Here is a 22453-nt window from a genome sequence, read left to right on the forward strand (position 1 = left end):
TATACGGTAAAATCATACCAGTTACCCTCACATGAATGCATTTCCCCCATCATCCCTGTAAAAAACAGAAAGATGTAAGAAAACAGAGGAAGTTAAATTAAATAAAGCAGCATAGACAAATGCAGCCACTTTACCAGTAAATCAAGAAAGGAGGTGAACATGACCATCAATCAAATTTAAAAAGGAACAAAAACTGATCCATACCATTTAAAGTCCTTTAAGATGATTGTGGTCTTCTTCACTCTTTGCAGCATCCATCATTGCAGTAATAGATTCTTCTCTGTATAATAAGTATGCAACTTAGACGCATCTTTTATTTTTTATTCTTTTTCTTTTTCTCTCTATCTGCTCACTTTTCTTATTTTTCTAAGGCATGTACTTCACAATATGATCAATCACAACTTTAGACAAAACTTGAACAGACCCATTAAAAGCGCATCTATCAAAAATTATTTGGTGTTTATTGAGAGTATTTCTATAAAAGTTAGCTAATCGTGTCATTTATTTGTCCTTTTCCTTTCATGCTTTCCTTTACCGAACATGTCAAATTTTGGTTGCGCTTGATTTTATGTTACTTCTTCACAGTTGGTTCCTAAACAAATACATTAAAGAAATTATTTTTATTAAACTAATCTAAAAGCAAAAAAACTGCAGAGTTACAAAAATTTTACAAAATGAGATTTTTGTAAAATTTAATTTTCACAAAATACATTTCTTTATTTTGTGGCAAAAATAAATGCCACAAAATAAAGAAAAAAATAGAAAAATAACAAAAACAATTTTTTTTTAAAATGTGAAAGACAGTTGAAAAATATTAATAAGTGTAGTTTACATGCAATAACATTAATTTTGAGCAGTTTAAAAATATGTATTTACATATTTTTCATGTTCCTAATTTTATTTGCCTAATTTATTTTTTGTTTATTGCAGTTGTTGATACTGATCTGTTTCTTTTGCTATCTCATTGGTCGATTATTAATGCATGAAAAAAAAAAATTTGGTGTGAAAAAATTGTGAAATAAGAGTCAGGGGCCAAGTTGAAGCAAATCATCTTGTTGTAAACAAACCAAAAATGCTACAAGAGCGCCCTCTTCTGTCTTTAAATGAAATTACATCTTGATAAAAAAAAATGAGCAGGTAACAGAAAATAAATTGTGTTGCTTCTAAAATAACAGGCAGAACAATTATTTATAGAAATGTTCCACAAATGAACAACGTAACTTAAAAAGAGGGAAAAAATATACTTTTCGCAATATGTTAATACAAACGTAAAAACAGGTGCAAACTGCATCCATCACACCATATATGTCTTCTCAAAAATAAAATGAATCACATCTATAAAGTGCTGCATTGCAAAAAAAAAATCTCCAGTAAACTTAAACTTTGTAAACTTAAAGGTGCAAACAAAAAAATCTCCAGTAAAGAGATACTCGTAAACTTAAAGGTGCAAACAAAAAAATCTCCAGTAAAGAGATACTCGTAAACTTAAAGGTGTTCATATTGTTTCTTTAGCAGCATGCAACCAAACAGACTCCATATGTCAAACGTTAACACTTAACACAGAAACTCGACATTTAATCAGAACACGGCACAACCTAACTGAAAAACTTCTGTTCCTTTCGTTTACACGAACATCTACAAGGTTTAGAAAAAAGGGTACCGAGTTTGAGAAAAGTATCAAAAAATAAGTCTCGCTTTCCTAAACGTTTTGTGACATAAGTTCCACAGTCTGAGTCAAGCTGATTTGTTCAGGCAGTTCCCCGCCTCCAATGCAACCAGAGTTTCTCATGATGCTGCCAATTACAGATTTCAAAGCTTTAAGCGAACAGGACGGTGGATTTTATGACACAATGCTGATTTCTCAGCATTATTGTTGGCTATTCCTGATCACAGAATCGCAGCAGCTTTGGCTCGTCGTTCGGCGGGAATCTTCCGTGCTTCACAAAGAAAGGATGAGTCAGGGCCTTGGCGGCGGAGATGCGACGATTCGGATTGAACAACAGACAGTGCTGCAGGTGAGAAGATTTCACACCGTTTTAATGCTTTGAACATGATTGCTGAACAGCGGTCATAGGTTGGTCTCCATTAATCGTGACTTTCTTCCTTTGAGTCTCTGTACACCACAAATCTGGAACAAACTTCCAGGAAACTGCAAAACAGTCAAAACTCTGAGCGCCTTTAAATCTAGACTAAAAACCCACCTGTTCAGAGTTGCTTTTGAAACAACTGAAAAATTTAACAATGGCACTTTACTAAATGCCATGTTTCAATTGTTGACTGTGTGTTTTATGTCATGGAGAAACAACTTTTAGTTTTATAGTCCACTAATTTTGTTTAAATCAAGGGTGAAAACTCACCTGTTTAGAGCTACTTTTGATTAAAATCAACTAGAACATTTTATAGTGCAGTTTTTCCTTTTGCTGTGCTTGTGTTGTTGTTTAATCATGTAAAGCACTTTGACCTGCCTTGTTGCTGAAAATGTGCTATGTAAATAAACTTATTTTTCTTCTTCTCCTTCTTTTTCCTTATGTGAAAGTTTTTCCTCAATATTTAGTACCTTATGACCGCAAACACCTTTGTCTCAAACGCAATCAATTTCTGAAATCCTCCAGAAAGTTTAGAAAAAGAAAACAAACAACAACAAAACAAACAAGATAGCACTTTAGTTTGAGTTTTTTCAACTTTCTATACAAGTTTTTTTTTATTATTGTATATCACATTTCACCAACAAGTCAGTTCAAAGTGCTTTACATCATAAAAACCCCAAAATAAAAAGCAATGAAAACATCATACAGTCACCAACTGAGAAAACATTACATTTTGACAAGTAACTGGTCAACTTTATCTGACCAGCTAAAAGTCCCACTACAGTTTTTCAAACTCCACATGTTTATATTTGTAATGGTAGGACTTATTTTTTCTTTCTTTCTTATGAACAGACTAACTGTCTGGTTGATTTGGTCATAGTTTTCTTTTTTTTTTTTATTGTTATGACTTTCAGTTTATTGGCGGCGTTCATCACATTTTTATTGAAAATCACATCACAGACCTTCCACCACAGTCAACAGGGAAGTGCTTCCTTGTGTGCTTATTTTTCGTTCTTTAAAATATTTGCTGAAGAGAAGTTCAACCTTAGTCTCATCTGAGCAAAGCTCAACCATCTGGTTAGATTCACGACATGTTTATATTTGTGATGGTAGATTTTAGATTTTTAGTGCATTGTCTTCTTCATCCTTTCATGCATGAATTATGAATTTTAAGTCATGATTTTTTTCCAAAGTGTTTTTTTTTTTTTAAGGTATTAAAAAGGTGGGGAAAAAATGTGTATAATAAAAAAGAATTCTAGGATTTTTTTCTGGTGATCAGTTGTAATTTTCTCCAAATACAAAGTTGTTATTTGGAAATTACATACGTAGTATTAGCCTTTAGGGGTTTACTTATCTTTTTAACCTGCAAGAGTAGAAGGAGGAATTGCTTTTCCGTCTGTCTGCCATATTGGATTTAACAAATAATTATTGCACTTGCAGAGGATGGCCAGTAGTTGGCAGCGTATTGCATGATGCACCAGTGTCCACTTCAGTCGTCTGTGTGTAACATAATCTTTTGTAACATAAAAATTCACAAGTTTTTTAAATAGCTGTCCACTTAACTAGCGTTAAATGGATTATGAATTAAATATGATATGATTTATGATATATAAATATGAATTATTATTCACCGGAGATAGTATTTTAGTTGTGATTGATTCATCCATCCATTTTCTAACACCCTTGTCCCTTAGAGGGGTCCAGAGCCTATCTCCAGCTAACGTTCCGGGCGACAGGCGGGGTACACCCTGGACAGGTCGCCTGCTGTTTCTGTCTAGGGCAACACAGAGACAAACACATGACAAACAACGATGCACGCACACACTCACACCTGAGGAGAATTGAGAGAGACCAATTAACTAACCTAACAGTCATGTTTTTGGACTGTGGGAGGAAGCCGGATGCACTGGGAGAACATGCAAACTCCATGCAGAAAGACCCAGGGCCGGGAATCGAACCCAGGACCTTCTTGCTGCAAGGCAACAGCTCTACCAACTGCGCCACTGTGCAGCCCATGATTGATTCATGTCTCTTGATTTATTCTGCATAGAATATGAAGGAAAATGTTCCTAATAGCAGCCGCTGTTCTTCCTTTTAGCACCGTTTGACTCGGTTTATGTGGCTGGGAGAGAAAATCGGCACATTTCCGGGTTAAACAGGGAAGTAGAAGCATGGATGTGCTTACAGAGAGCAGGTCGTTCTCATCTTGGTCCAGGTTGGGCAGCAGGTTGGTGCAGGAGCCCCTCGGCCCCAGGCTCTCAGAGTACAAGATAGGGCTTTCCTGAGGCCAGTCGCCCTCACTGGGCAAACCGATCACCCTGTCAAACAGAGGACAGATCAATAACTCAGTGTTGCCAGGAAGACAACCATAATTTTTTCTCTATTAATTTATTTATTTTAATAAATAAAAATGTGTTCTCAATTTCAGTTTTTGTTATTCGTCACGATGACAATTTATTCTGGTCGATAAATTGTCCCAGTAATTAGTGAGATAAACAATTGTTTATCGTTGTTTTCAGTTCATTTTCTGGTGATATAAATACAATTGCAAAATAATATAAATTTGTCCTCTGAAAGATACAATGAACTATAATTCTGTAAAGAACACTGGAACTAGAATAAATATCCAAAACAACCAAAAACAATAAATAAAACACAAATAAAAACAACACAACCGAAACGATACGTAAAATGGATTAAGAAGTTTCTGTAAACAAAATTGCCCTTTAAAAAATATGAATCATCAGAATGGAAATTATTAAGCTCATTTTAAAATTAGTATGCCTTTTATACTCACTCAAAGATCTTTTGCAGCTGCTGCACCTCTGTGTAGCCCTTAAACAACGGCCTGCAGCATAAAATATTCTGTGATTTACTTGCGTTTGTGTGAAATATTGCAACCTTAAATATAAGAAGAAACTCCAGAGTCGGATGTTTGTGTTTCTTTTTACTCACCTCAAGAGGAAAAGCTCAGCAAAGATGCAGCCAGCGCTCCACATGTCCACTGAGGACATGTAAACAGAGTTCAGCAGCACCTCTGGAGCTCGATACCACAAGGTCACGACCTGAGCAGAAGTGGGAAAAGAATACGAAACAGAAACACACTTGAACGGAGGCGGAGAAAAATATGAAAAACAACATTTCACACCTCAGGCAAGAAAACAGACTGCTGCAGTGAAGAAAATCAGTAAAACGTCTGACTTAAATAACACTTACACCGGGTGTAAGAGCGATATTATAGGTGTGAATTCGTGCGAGTCCGAAGTCTGCGATCTTGATCTCTCTTCGGCTGCTGACCAGGATGTTCTCCGGCTTTAAGTCTCGATGCAGGACGAGGTTTGTGTGCAGGAAGTCCAGTCCTTGCAGCAGCTGCTGCATCACATCCTGGGACCAACACGGCAGCAGTTGAACAAGCTGCAGCGCTGAAGTGAAATCAGATTAGGCGGCCTCACCTTTATCAAGTCACGGCCCAAACCACAAGCAGGAGCCTTTGACAGGAAAGTGGACAGGTCCTGATCGATGTATTCCAGCACCAGAGTGAGGTCCAGGGCTGAGCCAATAGAAACAGCAGATGCATCTAAGAGCCTGCAGAACATAAACGTTTGACAAGTCATAGGAGGTCAGAAAGTACAGAAAAATATAAAATATAAATAAAAATGAGTGTCGGTGAAACAGGTTTGTGAAAATATCCCTCTAAAACCTTCTGCTCATTTTTTTAAACGATTAGGCTTAACGCAAAACAAGAGACAAATCATAAATCTCATATTTAGTATCTGCTGTCTGTGACATTCTTCTACATTACTCACCAAAAGTTGGGAATATTCGGCTTTCAGGTGAAAGCTATAACGTTTACAGGTGAACTTAATGTGATATTCTCTAACCCTTAATTTGGTTCTCCTTTTCTATAGGCTAGGTGTTCAAGATGGCTGAAACTCTTTTTGTGAGAAAAACTGTAAAATAAGTAACCTTGTTTTTATGCAGCACACAAATTAAATACTCAAGAATCACATTTCAACTATGGACTAATAATGCATAATCTTAGGGAATACGCTAAGGAGGTCCAAGGTGCGTCTGTTGTTTTGTATTCTGGCAAATGATGCGTTACTACTGCACCAATAAATTCAATAATGTTTTTGCGTTTCGAATTTCTTTAAACGTGGTAATAAACCTATTTTAGTACTGTTATTAATCCCCTACAGGGAGAATTGAGATGGCATCATAAGTATTAGAATATTCAGCAAAAGCTTAAAAGATGAACCACAGCAAAACAATATTTACTTTAACCATAAAAGGTGAAAATAATTTTAGTTTATGCACAAACCTACTTGACAATGTTTGGATGGTTGAAGTAGCCCATTTTGCGCAGCAGCGCCACCTCTCGGATCATGAAGGGAGGGATTCCGGCCTCCTCAGACTCCCAGCGAAAGTTGAGCTTCTTCACCGCCAGGAGGCGCTGTTTCTCCCCAACCTCTCTGGCTTTGTAAACTTTCCCGAAGGAGCCTTCACCGACCTCCGCTAAAAGCTCATAATGCAGAGATTCAGGGCAAAAGTCCATTTTCCCCCTAAATTCAGCGAGTTTAATCTGAAATATAGAGAAATAAGTTAAGTTTGGAGCAACAACAAATGAATATGTCGCGTTTTCTTGCTTTAGCTGCACTCGGAATAAGCTAGCCAGCGTGGCTATTAAAATATATATTTTTGAAAAGAAACGCGACGGAATTAAATGAACCACAACAAAACCACATTTCATAAAGTTGCTATATCGCAGCATCAAAACACTGAATCTTCTATTATTTCGACAAAATTATTATTTTACCTTAGCTCGTCTCCTCGTAGCAAATTCACCATCGCCCGCCAGCGGTGGAAAAATGTATTTGCATAACTCTGACCAGCATAAAAGATTATGAGAAAAAATAAATCACACCCCTTTTAATCGCCAGCTAATCAGAAAGCTTAAAGTCCCCATTTTCAGACGTCCAGTCGTGGTACACGTGTCCCTGTTCCTGCTGATGCCTTCAGCTGCAGCCAAAAAATAAAACATGGAGTCTGTGTGTAAATACATAAAAGACTAACATAAATATAATGAGGATGGAGTGTTTTGAGGGAAAGAAAATACAAGAAAACTTGTTAGGCACGTGTTATAACATGTTTATTATTTGCAGCCTATTACACAAAACAAACAAATGAAATTGTTAAAAACGAGCACTATTCGAAACACACAATACATAAATTTAAGACAAAAACATTATTTTTAGTGCTGAAAACACCCTGCCTCATGCATCAGGCCCGTGTTACATTACTCACTATTAAAGCCAGTATATCATGAATTAGTGCAAAATGAACATGCTAATGCAAAGAGACAGCATATTATGACTTTTTAATAAGAGCTTTAGCTCATCCCTTGTTAGTGTTATTGAGCTGTGATGCTGCCAAATGCAATTTAATTTCAGTAAACAGAACCAGCTACTCGTCTTTTAACTTTTTGTCTATATATTTGGTTTTCATTGCCAACAGGAAGGAATCCAGATGGAGGTTGCGGTTGAGAATGACCGAGCCGCAGGTTAGCGCACCGGCAATAGCGCCAGCGAAACCGCACAAAAACACATCCTGGCCTGTAAACAGAACATGTAAAAACCATCAGCGGTGATACATTTGAGATTAGGACACACCAATCTTTATTCTCTGGTTGGTATATAGAAGCACAGAAGGACACACCTGTCAGGTAGAGGTTCTTCAGAGGAGTCTGAGGTCTTATTGTAGCGTTGAGTTCAGGGTTGAACCGAGCGATGCCGTGGTCCACTCCGTAGAACTCACCTTTTGGGGCGCCAATGTAGTGTGTGTTTGTGATGGGAGTTCCAGCGTCAATATACTCAATCTGCACAAATGCAACACATTTCTGGGTAACAAGGATTACCTAGCTAAGAAGTGTGGCACATTATTAGGTAGCCTTTTATGTATTTACACACCAATATCTTCACAAGCTGGTTCAAACTGAATTTAAATTTGTTCAGTCCAATTTGGAGTATAACAGCCAATGTAAAACAAGTACTAAAGAAATGGAAAATGACTACTTTGGTTAAACATGTAAAAACTGCAACAAACCTTTCAAATGGTTCAGAAAATGCAATTAGGAATTCTAAATATAATATAATGTAAAGTAAATAATAAAGAAGAGAGCACAGATCATAAAATTATATTGAATAGAACTGCTCTTATAGATCAATTCTAGGTCGGTATTATAACTAATACTGACCTAGAATTTACTTCAACATCTGGACTGATACAGATATCAGATCTGTCTATCTATGGTTCTAACCAGAGAAAGACAAAAAATGTAAATGTGAGAAGTTCCAGCAGCTGAGGAGGAAATAGCGGGAGAAGAATCAGAATCCTTTACCTTGTCCCTGGTGATTTTAGGAAAAATGTCCATCACCACATCCAGAGCAGAGTCAATGAACGCTTGTTTCAGCTCTTTGTAGTCAGACCCTCTGTTCGTCACTTTATCATCCTTCCACTCCTCAAACCATGAGTATTTGACAAAACTAACCAGACTTAAAGTAGACTTTCCTAAAAAAAAAAGAGAGAGCGAGAGACTCTAATTAAGAAAACATTTTAAGGTGAGGGTATATCCCCATCATCCATCAGTACCTGGTGATCTCTCCTCCCACGATGGATCTTTGGCAGATGGCGAAGCAACAAACAGCAGAGGTATTTTCTTAGAAGCCTGTTCTCTTCCGTCATTTAAATATCTCTCCATCCTTTAATAAACAGACAGAAATCTGGTGAATTTACACAAAGAACAGCCATGAACAACTAGCACTTCCTGTGTAACAGGAAAGAGTAAAAGACAACCGGGATTAAACAGTTTTAAAAAAAACACAGGAACTTAAAACAGGCATACAGTTCATCAAAATTGTTCTCAGTGAAGATCCAGTAGTTGTTTGCTTTCAGGCCCAGCTCCTCCTTGGTTCCATTTAAACCAATAAAGATGCTCAGACCTCCTTCACCATGTTTCACCAAACTGAGCTGCTTCTGGATCTCTGCAAGGCAGCAAAATAACGACAAACTGCTCAAAGCATGAAAACGTCACTAGGAAATATATGAAATAATATATGAAATATATGCAAAAGTATGCATAGTTCTTGAAATTTTCCCATGTCATGTTACAAACCATAATCTTTAAAGTATTTAATTTAGACGTTAAAGAATAACCCAACACAAATAAGCATGAAACTGAAAAAGCAGGAAAAAAAAAGATTTATATTATTTTTGAAACTAAAAGAAATTTGTGCTTGCACAAATTTACTTCTAAGTAATATCTCAAATCAAATGCAATATAGCTTTAAGCTACCGACAAAAATTGGACATTTTTAACCCAAAATTATTCCTAACATCATTTCAGGTTTTCTGGCTTGAAAGGACATTTTTTAATCAGGCACACAATAAAGGCCTTTGGGTCTTCAGAGCAATTTTCTGTCTTCCTCACAAAGAAACTGTGTTGTGTCAATTTCAATGTCAAATGTATTTACATAGCATATTTCCAACAGCTCAAACTGCACAAAGCGCTTCAAAAGTTAAATGCAAACAAGGATAAGTAAAATACACATCATCAAATATAAAAAAAAAGGTGTTAAAAAACAATAATAACAGCTAACAGATTTGTGGGAATTAATAAGAAAGCTTGACAGTTTAAGTAAATTTAGGATTATTTAATGATTACTATGTCGCAGTTTTGTGGTTGTACCTTTTCAAAAGTTGGAAAAGTTGAAGTGGTGTGAATATTTTTAGAAAACATAGTAAATTATTGAGATCATTCACTGATGCTGACTGACCTGGCATGGCCTGGAGCTCCTTGGGCAGCAGGTTCTCGTAGGTATTGAAGATACCGGCATCAGAAATGACCATAGGGGCCTTTATATGCACCTCCTCCTGACCTTTCAACACACTCACACCTGAAAACACAAGCACAAAACAGCTATGGATCCATCTCATGTACAGGAAACTCAATAAACTCAAAGTCAAGCTCACCACAAGCTTCCTTTGCATTATTAAATAAGATGCGGTTGACTGGAGCTCGCACCAGAACAGCGCCCCCTGCCTTCTCAATGATGGGAATCATGTGGTAAGCAATCTCGCTGCTGCCAGCTTTAGGGTACCAGGCGCCGTTTAGGTAATGAGTGATCAGCAAACTGTGCATGGCAAAGCTGGCATCTTTTGGCTTATTACCTGCAAATCAAAACAGAATAAAAGAAGAACAATGTAAAAAGCCTGTGAATAAACAAAACTCCTAAATGCAGCAGGGCGTACCATAGGTGCCAAAGATGTAGGTGAAGACAGCTCTGAGGTCCTTGTTCTCCGTCAGCTCGTTGACCACGTCTCTCAGGCTGCGTGGCGCCATTTTAAAAAAGAAAGACAGATGCTTGACGAGGCCGGTGTGGATCAGGAACTTGGCCAAAGGTAAGGGGCAGAGCTTCAGCACAACAAAGAGCCAGGAGCCAAACTCGGTTTTCTGCAGGAAAAAACAAACAAACAAAAAAAACACGTTTATTTACTTTGGTCACATTTTCCTGATTATCACACTTTATTTTTTAACACTAAGCACTGTTTCCTGTGACTGTCATCTTGTTATTATACCCTTCAACTTTTCCAGTTTCTTTAAACACCATAAATATAAAAGTAAATGGCCGGATCAAATCTTACAAGATAATATTTTATTTGACAAAAATGTAATAAATATTTGCATTTCTTTTTAAGTTTATCATCTTTGAGGAATGTCAGCCAGAAATTTGAAGCACAAAATGACTCTTAATCTTATTTATTATTTGTCATCTTCATAAAAAAAAATGTGATTCAACTTTGAAGTAAGTGTAAAAATAAGAGTTCCTTTATCTGCAACCAGATTAAAACTGCTGTTGCTTGTAACTTTTGACCTTTGATTATGATGAACCAACTGCTGAAATCTGAATAATAAAATGTTTCTGTGTCAAAGTGCAATGGGAGAAATGCATCTGCAGCTAAGGCGATTATCAAGTTTATTACAGGTTAAATATACACGTGATAAGATTCTACCTTCACCAGCCTCAAATACTCATCGATGGCCTTCTCCTCTCCAGGGAATCGCTTCTTCAGCTCCTCAAGGTAGCGAGCGCTGCCGCTGAAGATGGGATAGGAGCGGCGGTTTTCCAGACATCCCAGCACAACGTGATCAAACGCCTTCTCCAGAGGCTCCCACTGCAGCTGACCATTGGTCATCTGGTCCAGCATGCAGCGAAAAGGCGAGTCGCCCAACAGATCACCAATGTAATGGATTCCTAAGGTTGAGTCGGATTTCATAAAGTGATAAATAATAATGAGTCTCTATTTTTGTAGCATTATTTAAGGATGCATGACTACTAGCTCACCAACGTCAAACTCAAAGCCCTTCTCTGTGAACGTGTGGCAGCATCCCCCGGCCCGATCATGCTGCTCCAGAACCAGAACCTTCTTTCCAACTTTAGCCAGAAGGACACCCAGGCCAAGTCCACCGATGCCACTACCAATGATGACTGCATCCAGGTTGTCTGGTACTTTACTGGCCACGAAACCTACAAAAAGGCAAAATATGAAAACATATCTGAAAAACATACTTAAGAATCAGAAATATTATTCAAAGAGTGAACAAATGCACGAGTACTGTATGTTAAATTGGATATTTTGCATAATGGTAGCTTCACAGTGACTCAAAAAAATACATAAAAAATATTATTTAAAAGATTTTCTGATGTAATTTAATTTTAAATCAATAAAATAAAAGACAATTTATGTACAAACATTGATCAGTGCCATTACAAATCATTAAGATACCTCCAGATAACATTGAAAATCATTTTCAATTTAGAAAATCTCCTCTTATAGCAGGTGTGCTCAACTGAACACTGATTTTCAAGAATGAGTTTCATAGAAAAAGTTGCCAATTAATTTTTTTTTTTAAAAAGGCAATTTTTATATCTAAAAAAATCGTGCATTAATATAACCTACACAACTTTAAATTGCAAAAATGTCCCTTGATAAACTCACCTTGCTTCAGGACTTTATTTTTCGTTTTTTCGTCGTAAACTTTCTTTTTCAGCGGTTCTCGACAGTCCTTTGCAAACGGGTTCGACTCTGGGCTGCTGAAAACATATTTCAGTGTAAATATTACCAGAATTAACAAAACAATCAAGAAAATGGTCAACATTGCAAAAAAAACTGTCTTCTCTGCGTCCAGTTAACTTCTAAAACTGCACTGAGCCGTCTTCCTCATCAAATAATATCGCACGTTGTTGCAAAAGCAGTAGCCAATCACAGAATTAGATATGTCATACGTCATGGGATTCTAACCAATGAGGGGCATGCTAGATGTTACGACCCCCCCATGATATGTTTTTTGTAAATAAGACGCTAAAATGAAAAAAAGAGGCTAAAATGAACCCTAGTCTCATTCATAAGCGCTCTAAAGTGAGTTTTAAAGTTATTCTAACAAAAAATTTTAAACTTTCTAATGAAATACAGCTAAGAAAACGTTGCTAATAAAAAAACAAAACATAAAATCCCTGCTCTATACACCAATTAAAAACACAAAAATGATCTCATATGACACAAAATGACAAAATAGCTCTTTCTTTAACAGATTAAATTTTTTTATTAAAGATCAAGTCATGAACAGTACATACTTTTTTTAGATCTTGAAAATTAAAAAGGTGGATTGTAAAGTTGCTGTTCACTATTTGAGACTTTTTGGGAACCTCAAATCAATTGAAACAATTTCACAGCTACACGTGTCAAATTACAAATTAAATACAAGCTTTAAATTAGAATTGTATCTATTAAGAGAAAATGCTACATCTAAATTAACTTGTCCACAGGCAATTTAAACAGCAATCAACCCAAAAACCATTACTTTGGACTGTGGGAGGAAGCTGGAGTACCAGGAGTGAACACATGCATGCACAGGGAGAACATACAAACTCCATGAAGAAAAAGAGCAGGCTGGGAATCAAACCCACAACTTTCTTGCTGTGTGCTACCATCTGCACACCATGTAGTCCTGTCACACTTCATCAAAAAAAAGCCATAATGACACAGACACTGTGAAGTGGAGAAATATAAATATGTACCAGAGTTAAAATGAAATTTTACAACAATGTGGAAGGAGTTTTTAAGAGCTGTTTTTTTATTAACTATTTTTACACAGTTTTTATTAAAAATGTTATATGGGAATGTTAAAGATTCCCATATAAGCAGCAAGTGATACAGAAAGCAGAAACAACCTGTGAGAGTTTGAACTGCTTTCCACAGGTTTAGTGACAAGCACGAGTGAAGATTATTAATATTCAAAATTCCTCCTTATCAAAGGAATAACTTAGAAAAATAGGGATAAAGAATTTTATGTAATTTTTATTTTTTTTCCATTTTTTTCTCCGAAGAGTTTTTGCGGCACTAGTGGCTCGTATTTTTTGTGCAGTAGGCAGACAGGAAGGAGGGTGAGGAGACGGGGGGCATGCGGCAAGGGTCGTCGGGACCGGGAGTCGAACCCGCGACGTCCGCGTCGAGGACTGAGGCCTCCAAGCGTGGGGCGTGCTGCTAACCCCCTGCGCCACCACAGCACGCCCCAATTTTATGTAATTTTAGAGTTTTTTTCATCCTCTCTCAAGACCTGAAACTGAATTTCTCTTCAAGAACAAGTAATTTTAATCTTTTTTTTTTTTTCCATTTACACACCTTTACCCTCAAACTGAACATTTTGGAAGTCCAGATTGTGGGCCCCATCATTTGATGTGGAAGTTTTCACTACTGTAGTGAAACTAAACAAGCATAAACAGAGCAAATAGGAGCGGCTATTCGTCTTTCAGCTTGTTGTTCACATATTTTGTTCTCTTTGCCAAGGCGATGGCGGCCAGATGGAGGTTGCGGTTCAGAATGACCGAGCCACATGTGAGAGCTCCAGCAAGGGCGCCAGCGAAACCGCACAAAAACACATCCTGGCCTGTAGACAGAACATATAAAAACCATCAGGGGTGATACACTTGAGATTAGGACACACCAATCTTTCTTCTCTGGTTGGTATACCAGAGCACAGAAGGACACACCTGTCAGGTAGAGGTTCTTCAGGGGAGTCTGAGGTCTTATTGTAACGTTGAGTTCAGGGTTGAACCGAGCGATGCCGTGGTCCACTCCGTAGAACTCACCTTTGGGGGCAGCAATGTAGTGTGTGTTTGTGATGGGGGTTCCAGCGTCAATATACTCAATCTGCAAAAACACAACAGGTTTCTGAGTGACAAGGATGGCTAGCTTGATTTTTAAAAGGCATGTGCAACACCGCAACATCTGATAATGTAATAAATTTTGGCTTTGAAATGTAATGAAAGATTATTAAAACTGTATTATCTAATAATCAATGCAAAATGGAATAAAATCCTTGAACTGGCTGTTGATTTTAACCTTACAAAAAGGTTGGATTTTAAAATGCAGAATGCTATTTAAGTGTCCCATATTATTTTAACTATTTTAAAGTAAAAGCTAATAAACACTAATTTACAGTACACAAGTTAACAAGAGCAACCTGCTCCTTTTGTAATAATAACCAGCGGAAAATGGAATAATGTTATGACATAATGCGGCAGAAAGTAACACAAAATGCGATCGAGGATTTTATTACATTTTGCGGTTTAAATGATGTTTGATTACATTTTGAAGACCAATTTTGCAATATTACTTTATATTACTGGCATTATTGCATAATGTGTCAATCAATTTGACATAATGTGAATATTGTAAATATGACTTTGTCCAAAGCAACAAACATCATCCTATGTATACATTTAGAATTTGTGCAATAATTTATTAAAAAGGTTCCAACATCAAACCCAGATGACATTTCTATAGATGTGGAAAGACATCAACATGGCTTTTCAACACTGATTTAAATTTAAATTTTGCAAAATTTTCTAACTCATGGAAATCATTCTGAAGCACTATCAACTTACATAGATTTGTTATAGTGACAAATAAGTTTCTGGTGAGGTAACACAGACAAAGTAAGTTTTACAACAGAAAGACTAAGGAGGAAATAGCGGGAGAAAATCCAGAATCCTTTACCTTGTCCCTGGTGATTTTGGGGAAAACGTCCATCACCACATCCAGAGCGGAGTCAATGAACGCTTGTTTCAGCTCTTTGTAGTCGGACCCTCTGTTTGTCACTTTATCGTCCTTCCACTCCTCAAACCACGAGTATTTGGCAAAACTAACCAGACTTAAAGTAGACTTTCCTATTAAAACAAAACACACTATGATGAAGAAAGCATTCCAGATGAGGGTATATTGTCATCACCCAACAGTACCTGGTGATCTCTCCTCCCACGATGGATCTTTGGCAGACGGCGAGGCGACAAACAGCAGAGGTATTTTCTTAGACGCATCTTCCCGCTCCGCATTCATATATTTCTCCACCCTTTAAATAAACAGAGGTAAATCCAGTGAAAGCTGTTAGCTTAGAGCAGCCTAACAATAGGAATAAAAACAAGAGACATGATGTCACTTTGTATCTGCCATTGATGCTGGAACAGCCAAGAAGTTCATCACCTCACAGTAACTCTCTCAAATTGAACACAAAGTTGCTCGTGCTTCATGACCATTCCTAAAATCTCTTCAGGTTTTTTACGGGATATTTACAACAACAATTATCAAAGTTACAACTTTACATACATAGATCTAAAGAAGGGCAGTCATTTTGACCTCATAGAAACAACAAAATGTTTCTTGTTCAGCTATCCTATTACCTATTAGATCTTGCCATGCTACTTATAACACACAGTAACATTGACTAGCACAGTAAACATGGTAATTGTTTTAAAATTACAAAATAGGTCTTACTGTATTGATAAGCAGGGCCGACACGAGGCTTTTTGGGGCCCCAAGCAGATTTTTGCTAGGTCCCCCCATACCAATATGTAAACACCAGATGCTTCATCATTCCTGAGCGACTCTATGTGTGTAACATACCTACTGTCATTAGCGTCATTTGTAATTAGCTTTGATGATACCCGTGTTATTATGTTGATTTTGATTTTAAAGGAGCAGCAAACTTAAAAAAGTGGATTTTAAACGCAGAGTGGTATTTAAATGAGCCATATTATTTTAACTATTTGAAAGTATCAGCTGATAAACACTAAACTTACAATGAACAAGTTTGACATCTTATATTTTACCAACAGTTACCAACTATAAAATAATACAGAAATCGTTTGTGCATATGTAATAGCAATAGAAATTTTGGCCTTGCTTTAGAACATGACTGGGAAGAATTACGTTTTACGAATTACTCATACCGAGTACGCTCTCAGACCCACATAAAACAGACCTACGAACGCCACAAGGTAGTAAAAGAGTAAGGACTATGAAGTAAAATAAAAGACCTGCTAATACTTTTTATGGATAGCTCTAAACTTCATGTTGGGGAAGTGTGATACTAAATATTTTGTAAGTTAAAGCATTAAAAAAATATAATTTCCAATATCAAAAGTCACAATTCATCTGTTTTATAGTTTATAGATTTTAATTTATAGTTTTCTTTCTGTCTTACCAGAAAAAAGTATTACTCTACTTTGAAAAATGTTAGAAAATATTTTTAAAAGAAGAAAAATTTATTTTTGGATATAGCTACAAATAAAATCCTGAAATGGCGATTTTATGGTAGAATTAACTTAACACAGATTATATTATGCTGGTCAACTATAATTTATCTGCAATGTATAAAACTGTTGATATTCAGCTAGGTTAATTGTTTAAATGTAATTTTCTGTGACTGAGGTACTTTTGAAATGAGCACAAAATGGCTCCCTCTGGTGGTTCAAAGTGATACTGGACTCTTAGCTGCTGTAACACTGACACTAAAACCGCGTGAAAATAAAGGAATTAAAAGAGAAAACATACAGTTCATCAAAATTGTTCTCAGTGAAGATCCAGTAGTTGTTTGCTTTCAGGCCCAGCTCCTCCTTGGTTCCATTTAAACCAATAAAGATGCTCAGACCTCCTTCACCATGTTTCACCAGACTGAGCTGCTTCTGGATCTCTGCAAGGCAGCACAGACAACAACAAACTGTTGAAACATCATATAATAAACAAACACAAATCAGCATAAAACTGAAATAGTAGGAAAAAGATCAGCAATTTTCATGTTATATTTAAAATTAAGAAAATAGCATCACATTTCAGCCCCCTATACTTTCCTACCTCTAAATAAAATCAAGTGTAATAAAATGTTTTTCTACCCTCAAATGTGCAAGATTTTTAACTTGATATTTGTTACATTTATTTTACTAATATATCGGCTTATGTATTAGGTTAAATATATTATTAAATATATTAAATTAAATATATTTTTCAGCTTGTTTTCCAGTTTGTTCTCAAGCTGCAAAACAACATGTTTTGAAACAAAAACTCTGTTTTCAAGCTTCACAGGAATGTTTGTAATCAGGCACACCACAGACGCCTTTAGGTCTTCAGAGAAGTTTTCTGTTTTACACACACAGATACTGTGTGTTGTGGGTAATTAAGAGCACAGTTTCTGGGATCATTTCTACAGCAAATAATAATGACTAAGTCACAGTTTTGTGGTGGTAACTTTACAAAATCAGAAAAAGTTAAAGTGGTGTGCATATTTTTGGGAAACATTTTAAGTTTTTGAGATCATCCATTGATGCTGACTGACCTGGCATGACCTGGAGCTCCTTGGGCAGCAGGTTCTCATAGGTATTGAAGATACCGGCATCAGAAATGACCATAGGGGCTTTTATATGCACCTCCTCCTGACCTTTCAACACACTCACACCTGAAAATAAAAAAAAGAAAGAACAATATTATTAACAATATTAGAAAGAACTAATATAAAGGATCAGGTTAGTAAACGTATGATGTCAAGCTCACCACAAGCTTCCTTTGCATCATTAAATAAGATGCGGTTGACTGGAGCTCGCACCAGAACAGCGCCCCCTGCCTTCTCGATGATGGGAATCATGTGGTAAGCAATCTCACTGCTGCCAGCTTTAGGGTACCAGGCGCCGTTTAGGTAGTGGGTGGTCAGCAAACTGTGCATGGAAAAGCTGGAATCTTTTGGTAGGTTGCCTGTGAATGAAATGAAATGAAATACAAAAATCAACAACTGAGCAGCCAGCTCACAAATAAATTTGAGTCCTGAAATAACAAGTCAGGACTCAAATCCAAGTTGACTGGAAGTGAGGAGTAATATCTAAAATAATAACATGAAGGAAAATTATTAGAATTATTTCAACCAAAACTTTCTGCGTCCGAGAAAATGTTCAGTATCAATTTCAGTCGTTGTGTGTTTTGGATATTTCCAAAAATAAAAATCTTTCTGGTATATCTACAGCTTTTCATTTGTAAAGATTGACATGTTTCTTCACTCGTTTGTTGCAAAATCAGTGTGTGAATCAGTGCGTAAATGATTCAGTGTGTGAATGTGTGTGTGAATAGGAATGACTGATTTTATTGTAAAGCATCTCTGTGTGTCCTGAAAAGCGCTATACAAGCCTGACATTTCATTTCGTTTCTAAATAGCTCAGATTCAGTCAGACAGAATGATGAGCATCTAAAGAGTAAGTTTTGAGCTTTTGCACAGATTTTAAATAGGATTTGGAGTTAATGAGATTGCAGTTCTCTATTTTGAGCAAAGTGTGGTTATTGTTTTAGAACCCAACTCTGCTTTAAAGCTCTCCACAGAAGACTGACCTGTCTGCTGTGTTTGCTGGTTGTCCACTAATGCGCTCTAACAAACCTCCTTCAGCTGCATTTATGCCGAGATTAAATTACACAAGGGTGGACTCAATTTACTAATTTAATAACTTCTGGAGGAAATGGGCTTCACTGCATTTTCTTTATGGGTATCACAGTGTTATTTGTTATTTGCACTTTTTTCAGATAAACAGTGGCTTGAAAGAAATCAGTAACAAGAAGTGAAGCCAGGCAGACCCCACAAGTCAAGAACAGTGAGTTTATACCATTGGAGACACACAGAATAATACTCCAAATAAATAAAATGGTAGAAACGAACAAGCTATAGTCAGAAGGACAGCAACAAAAAGGAAAAAGAGACAAATGTCTCATATAGGGACATCTAGGAGACCAAATGAACAAAGTCTCGTGCGATTATCATCTATTGACCGGAAAACAAAATCGCCAGGTGTACCATAGGTGCCAAAGATGTAGGTGAAGACAGCTCTGAGGTCCTTGTTCTCCGTCAGCTCGTTGACCACATCTGTCAGGCTGCGTGGCGCCATTTTGTAGAAGTAAGACAGATGCTTGACGAGGCCGGTGTAGATCAGGAACTTGGCCAAAGGTAAGGGGCAGAGTTTCAGCACAGCCATGACCCAAATGCCTTTCCCGGTTTTCTGCAAAAAAAAAAACAAACAACAAAAAACACAGAGCACACACAGATGGTAACATGGATCTTTTTACTTCAACTCTGACCTTAAAAGGAGTTTTGAATAGATGACAGTGAAAATCCAAAGCATTTACATGTAAGACTAAAGTCTGAGTCATTTGAAAATGATTAATCCATTTATTGGTTTAACATCACAGAACCCTACCTTCACCAGCTTCAGATACTCATCGATGGCCTTCTCCTCTCCAGGGAATCGCTTCTTCAGTTCTTCAGAGTAGCGAGCGCTGCCGCTGTAAATGGGGTAGGAGCGGCGGTTTTCAGGGGGTCCCAGCACAACGTGGTCAAACGGGTTCTCCAGCTTCTCCCACTCCAGCTGACCATTGGTCATCTGGTCCAGCATGCAGCGAAAGGGCTTGTGGTCCATCAGACCACCGATGTAGTGGATACCTACAATATGAAAATGTCTTATTACAAAAATAGCTTTTACAAAGAAAAGAAGAACAAATTTCTTTTAAATTGATCTTCCTGAATATGCGAGGGACATGTAAGAATCATCTCACCAACATCAAACTCAAAGCCCTTCTCTGTGAACGTGTGGCAGCATCCCCCGGCCCGACTATGCTGTTCCAGAACCAGAACCTTCTTTCCAACTTTAGCCAGGAGCACAGCCAGCCCGAGTCCACCGACACCACTGCCGATGATGACTGCATCCAGGTTGTCTGGCACTTTACTGGCCACAAAACCTGTCACAAAAAAAGTAAGAATTATGAATCACAGCTGTGGGTAAAAAGGGAAATAGACCAAATATTCCCAGAGCAAACAAACTCATGTTTAGAAAATATTTAACTATAGATTTAATTAAAAATATAATCTTGAACTGTACCGTTTATGTACTAAAGTCCTTTGAAATAAAATTAAATGGTCAAAATGAGGATAGGCACATAAAGCCTCTAAGAAAACTGGAGAATCAGTGCATCTACAGCACAAACAATCTTTTTTTATTTTCACAAGTTTATACCAATAAGTTTTTAGAATCATTACCTCCCATCTCTACATCACCATATTAGGGCTGTTGTAAATATATAAAAAAGGAATAGTACATTTCTGTATAAAAATCTCAGAAATTTTCTGGAAAAAATGTTTACATTTCTAAGAGTCAAAAGTAGAAACTTTGCTAGAAAAAAAGTCTGTTTTTTTAGGTCTTAAAAATATTCTAGAAAATCTTGGAAATTTCTGAGTTTTTGGCAGAAATGCATGTCTTTTTCTATATACCATACCAATATTACTCCGTCGCACATTTCACATCTTTGATGTTTTACTTAATTACTTAAATTAGTCCAAGAGGTGGGACAAATAATTTTTAAATAATCTATTAAATCAAAATAGGATATAAAAATATTCTCTTAAGCAGGTCTACACATCTTGCTTTGCAGCCATAAAATTTACATCAGTGTTATGAACTAGGTTAATAGATTTGCATGAATAAAATACAAATAAACTCACCTTGCTTAAGGACTTTGTTTTTCTCTTTCTTGTCGTAAACCTTCTCTTTTAGCGGCTCACGACAGTCCTTCTCAAAGGGGTTCGGACCTGAGTTGCCGAAGACATATTTAAGTATAAATATGACCAAAGACACACAAGCAAAGGCTACAATCATCAACATCACGCCAACTTTTCTTTGCTACGGCCTATCAACTGGTCAAACTACTCGAGTTCACTTCCTTGTTGGGTGTAGCGCAGTCCCGCCCACTTTACTGACAGATGGCAGTACCCAATCAGAAACTTAGATTTTCTATACGTAATATTATCCCGTCCAATAAGCGACGGATATGAGGCCATGCAGTACGTAGTGTCGTACTGCATGGCTGAGGCTAAATTGACCTTTATAACAGTAAAAACTCGATACAAATCATACATTTAAAGCAGTTTAGTTTTATGCTGTGTCAGCCACCCAAATATGAGTCAGTTTGTTATACCGACCTAAAGTTTAATATGTTTACTGTACTGCAGCCACTTGGTCAGAGCTTCTTTTCTATGATTACTGCATCAACTTAGATCAGTCTGTGATTTTAAGGAAGGAAGCCCATGTTTTCAGTTCAACTGCATGCTTGACTTTAATGTTTCACATCTACTTTTTCAAAATATTCCAGTTTCTCTTGGGATTTAGGTCAGGTCCTAAGTTTATAAGTTTAGCAGTATTGGGAGATTCCAATGCTGCTGGAAAAATTAACCTGCCATCTCCATAAAAACTATTTGCAGAGGAAAGCATGAGGTGCTCTGATTGTTGACTTAGAAAAGACACAGTGGACCGACACCACCAGATGGCATCGCACCTCGAATTATCACTGGCTATAAAAAAAACTTCACACTGAACCCAAGATACTTAAAATCTGTCTCTGCCCTTCCTAAAAGCTCTCGGTTCTACCATACTTTTTCCTTCCACGAAACTTTAACACAAGGAGTATGAATAAAGCAGTTTCATCTGTCAAATTATTGAGAACTATTTTCAATGATGTTGAAATTTACTGAGACATACCTGTATCTACATGCTTCACATCTTCCTTTCTAGTTTGACTGCATTTGTTTGGCAATGCAGCCCCACCTACATGAGCAGCACAATTTATATTGTTTGAATTTTTACAATAGATATTTATAGAAAGATAACATGTTTGAGGAACTTTTTAGAACAAATAAATGGTGGAAAAGCAACTTTTAGACCAAAATTTAAGTTCAGGTGATTTTTGAACTGCGACTTCATATTTTCAGCAACTTTGTATTTTTGTTCCCTGTACTTCAATTACAGAAAATGTCCTTTTAATCAAACAGCAGTGATTTGGATAGGTGGTTGTAATCTGAACACAGTTATTAGTGTAAAGAAAAACTACATTTGTGTATAATGAAATGCATACTTTCAAATAGATATACTTGTTTAATACTGACTGCTAAAGAC

General features: G+C 36.8%; 3 protein-coding genes across 4 annotated transcripts; all 3 read right to left on the bottom strand.

The window, feature by feature from the left end:
* Positions 1 to 1044: 1044 nt before the first annotated feature.
* LOC102237928 (cyclin-dependent kinase 4-like) lies at positions 1045 to 6978 on the bottom strand. Of its 2 annotated transcripts, XM_023348772.1 has the most exons (8): positions 6904 to 6978; positions 6413 to 6669; positions 5540 to 5672; positions 5304 to 5471; positions 5043 to 5152; positions 4885 to 4935; positions 4273 to 4405; positions 1045 to 2009 (listed from the first exon to the last, which is right to left on the bottom strand). In XM_023348772.1, the coding sequence occupies exons 2-8, from the start codon at positions 6640 to 6642 to the stop codon at positions 1878 to 1880; spliced, it is 957 nt and encodes a 318-aa protein (XP_023204540.1). In that variant the 5' UTR covers positions 6643 to 6669; positions 6904 to 6978; the 3' UTR covers positions 1045 to 1877. The 2 variants fall into 2 exon arrangements, with proteins under 2 accessions (XP_023204540.1, XP_014330535.2); XM_014475049.2 differs by lacking the exon at positions 6904 to 6978 and having other exon boundaries at positions 6413 to 6878.
* Positions 6629 to 12371, bottom strand: LOC102238190 (putative all-trans-retinol 13,14-reductase). Its single transcript, XM_023348771.1, has 11 exons — positions 12144 to 12371; positions 11489 to 11671; positions 11157 to 11398; positions 10395 to 10596; positions 10116 to 10313; positions 9920 to 10039; positions 8989 to 9127; positions 8736 to 8845; positions 8485 to 8654; positions 7803 to 7962; positions 6629 to 7699 (listed from the first exon to the last, which is right to left on the bottom strand). Exons 1-11 carry the CDS (start codon positions 12301 to 12303, stop codon positions 7551 to 7553), a joined length of 1833 nt encoding a protein of 610 aa, XP_023204539.1. The 5' UTR covers positions 12304 to 12371; the 3' UTR covers positions 6629 to 7550.
* Positions 12372 to 13801: 1430 nt separating this feature from the next.
* On the bottom strand, positions 13802 to 21246 carry LOC102218343 (putative all-trans-retinol 13,14-reductase). Its single transcript, XM_005796666.3, has 11 exons — positions 21007 to 21246; positions 20064 to 20246; positions 19709 to 19950; positions 19309 to 19510; positions 18030 to 18227; positions 17815 to 17934; positions 17037 to 17175; positions 15446 to 15555; positions 15204 to 15373; positions 14195 to 14354; positions 13802 to 14091 (listed from the first exon to the last, which is right to left on the bottom strand). The coding sequence occupies exons 1-11, from the start codon at positions 21164 to 21166 to the stop codon at positions 13943 to 13945; spliced, it is 1833 nt and encodes a 610-aa protein (XP_005796723.1). The 5' UTR covers positions 21167 to 21246; the 3' UTR covers positions 13802 to 13942.
* Between the last annotated feature and the right edge of the window lie 1207 nt (positions 21247 to 22453).

This window comes from Xiphophorus maculatus, chromosome 16 (assembly GCF_002775205.1).
Source record: "Xiphophorus maculatus strain JP 163 A chromosome 16, X_maculatus-5.0-male, whole genome shotgun sequence".
Classification (NCBI taxonomy): Eukaryota; Metazoa; Chordata; class Actinopteri; order Cyprinodontiformes; family Poeciliidae; genus Xiphophorus; species Xiphophorus maculatus.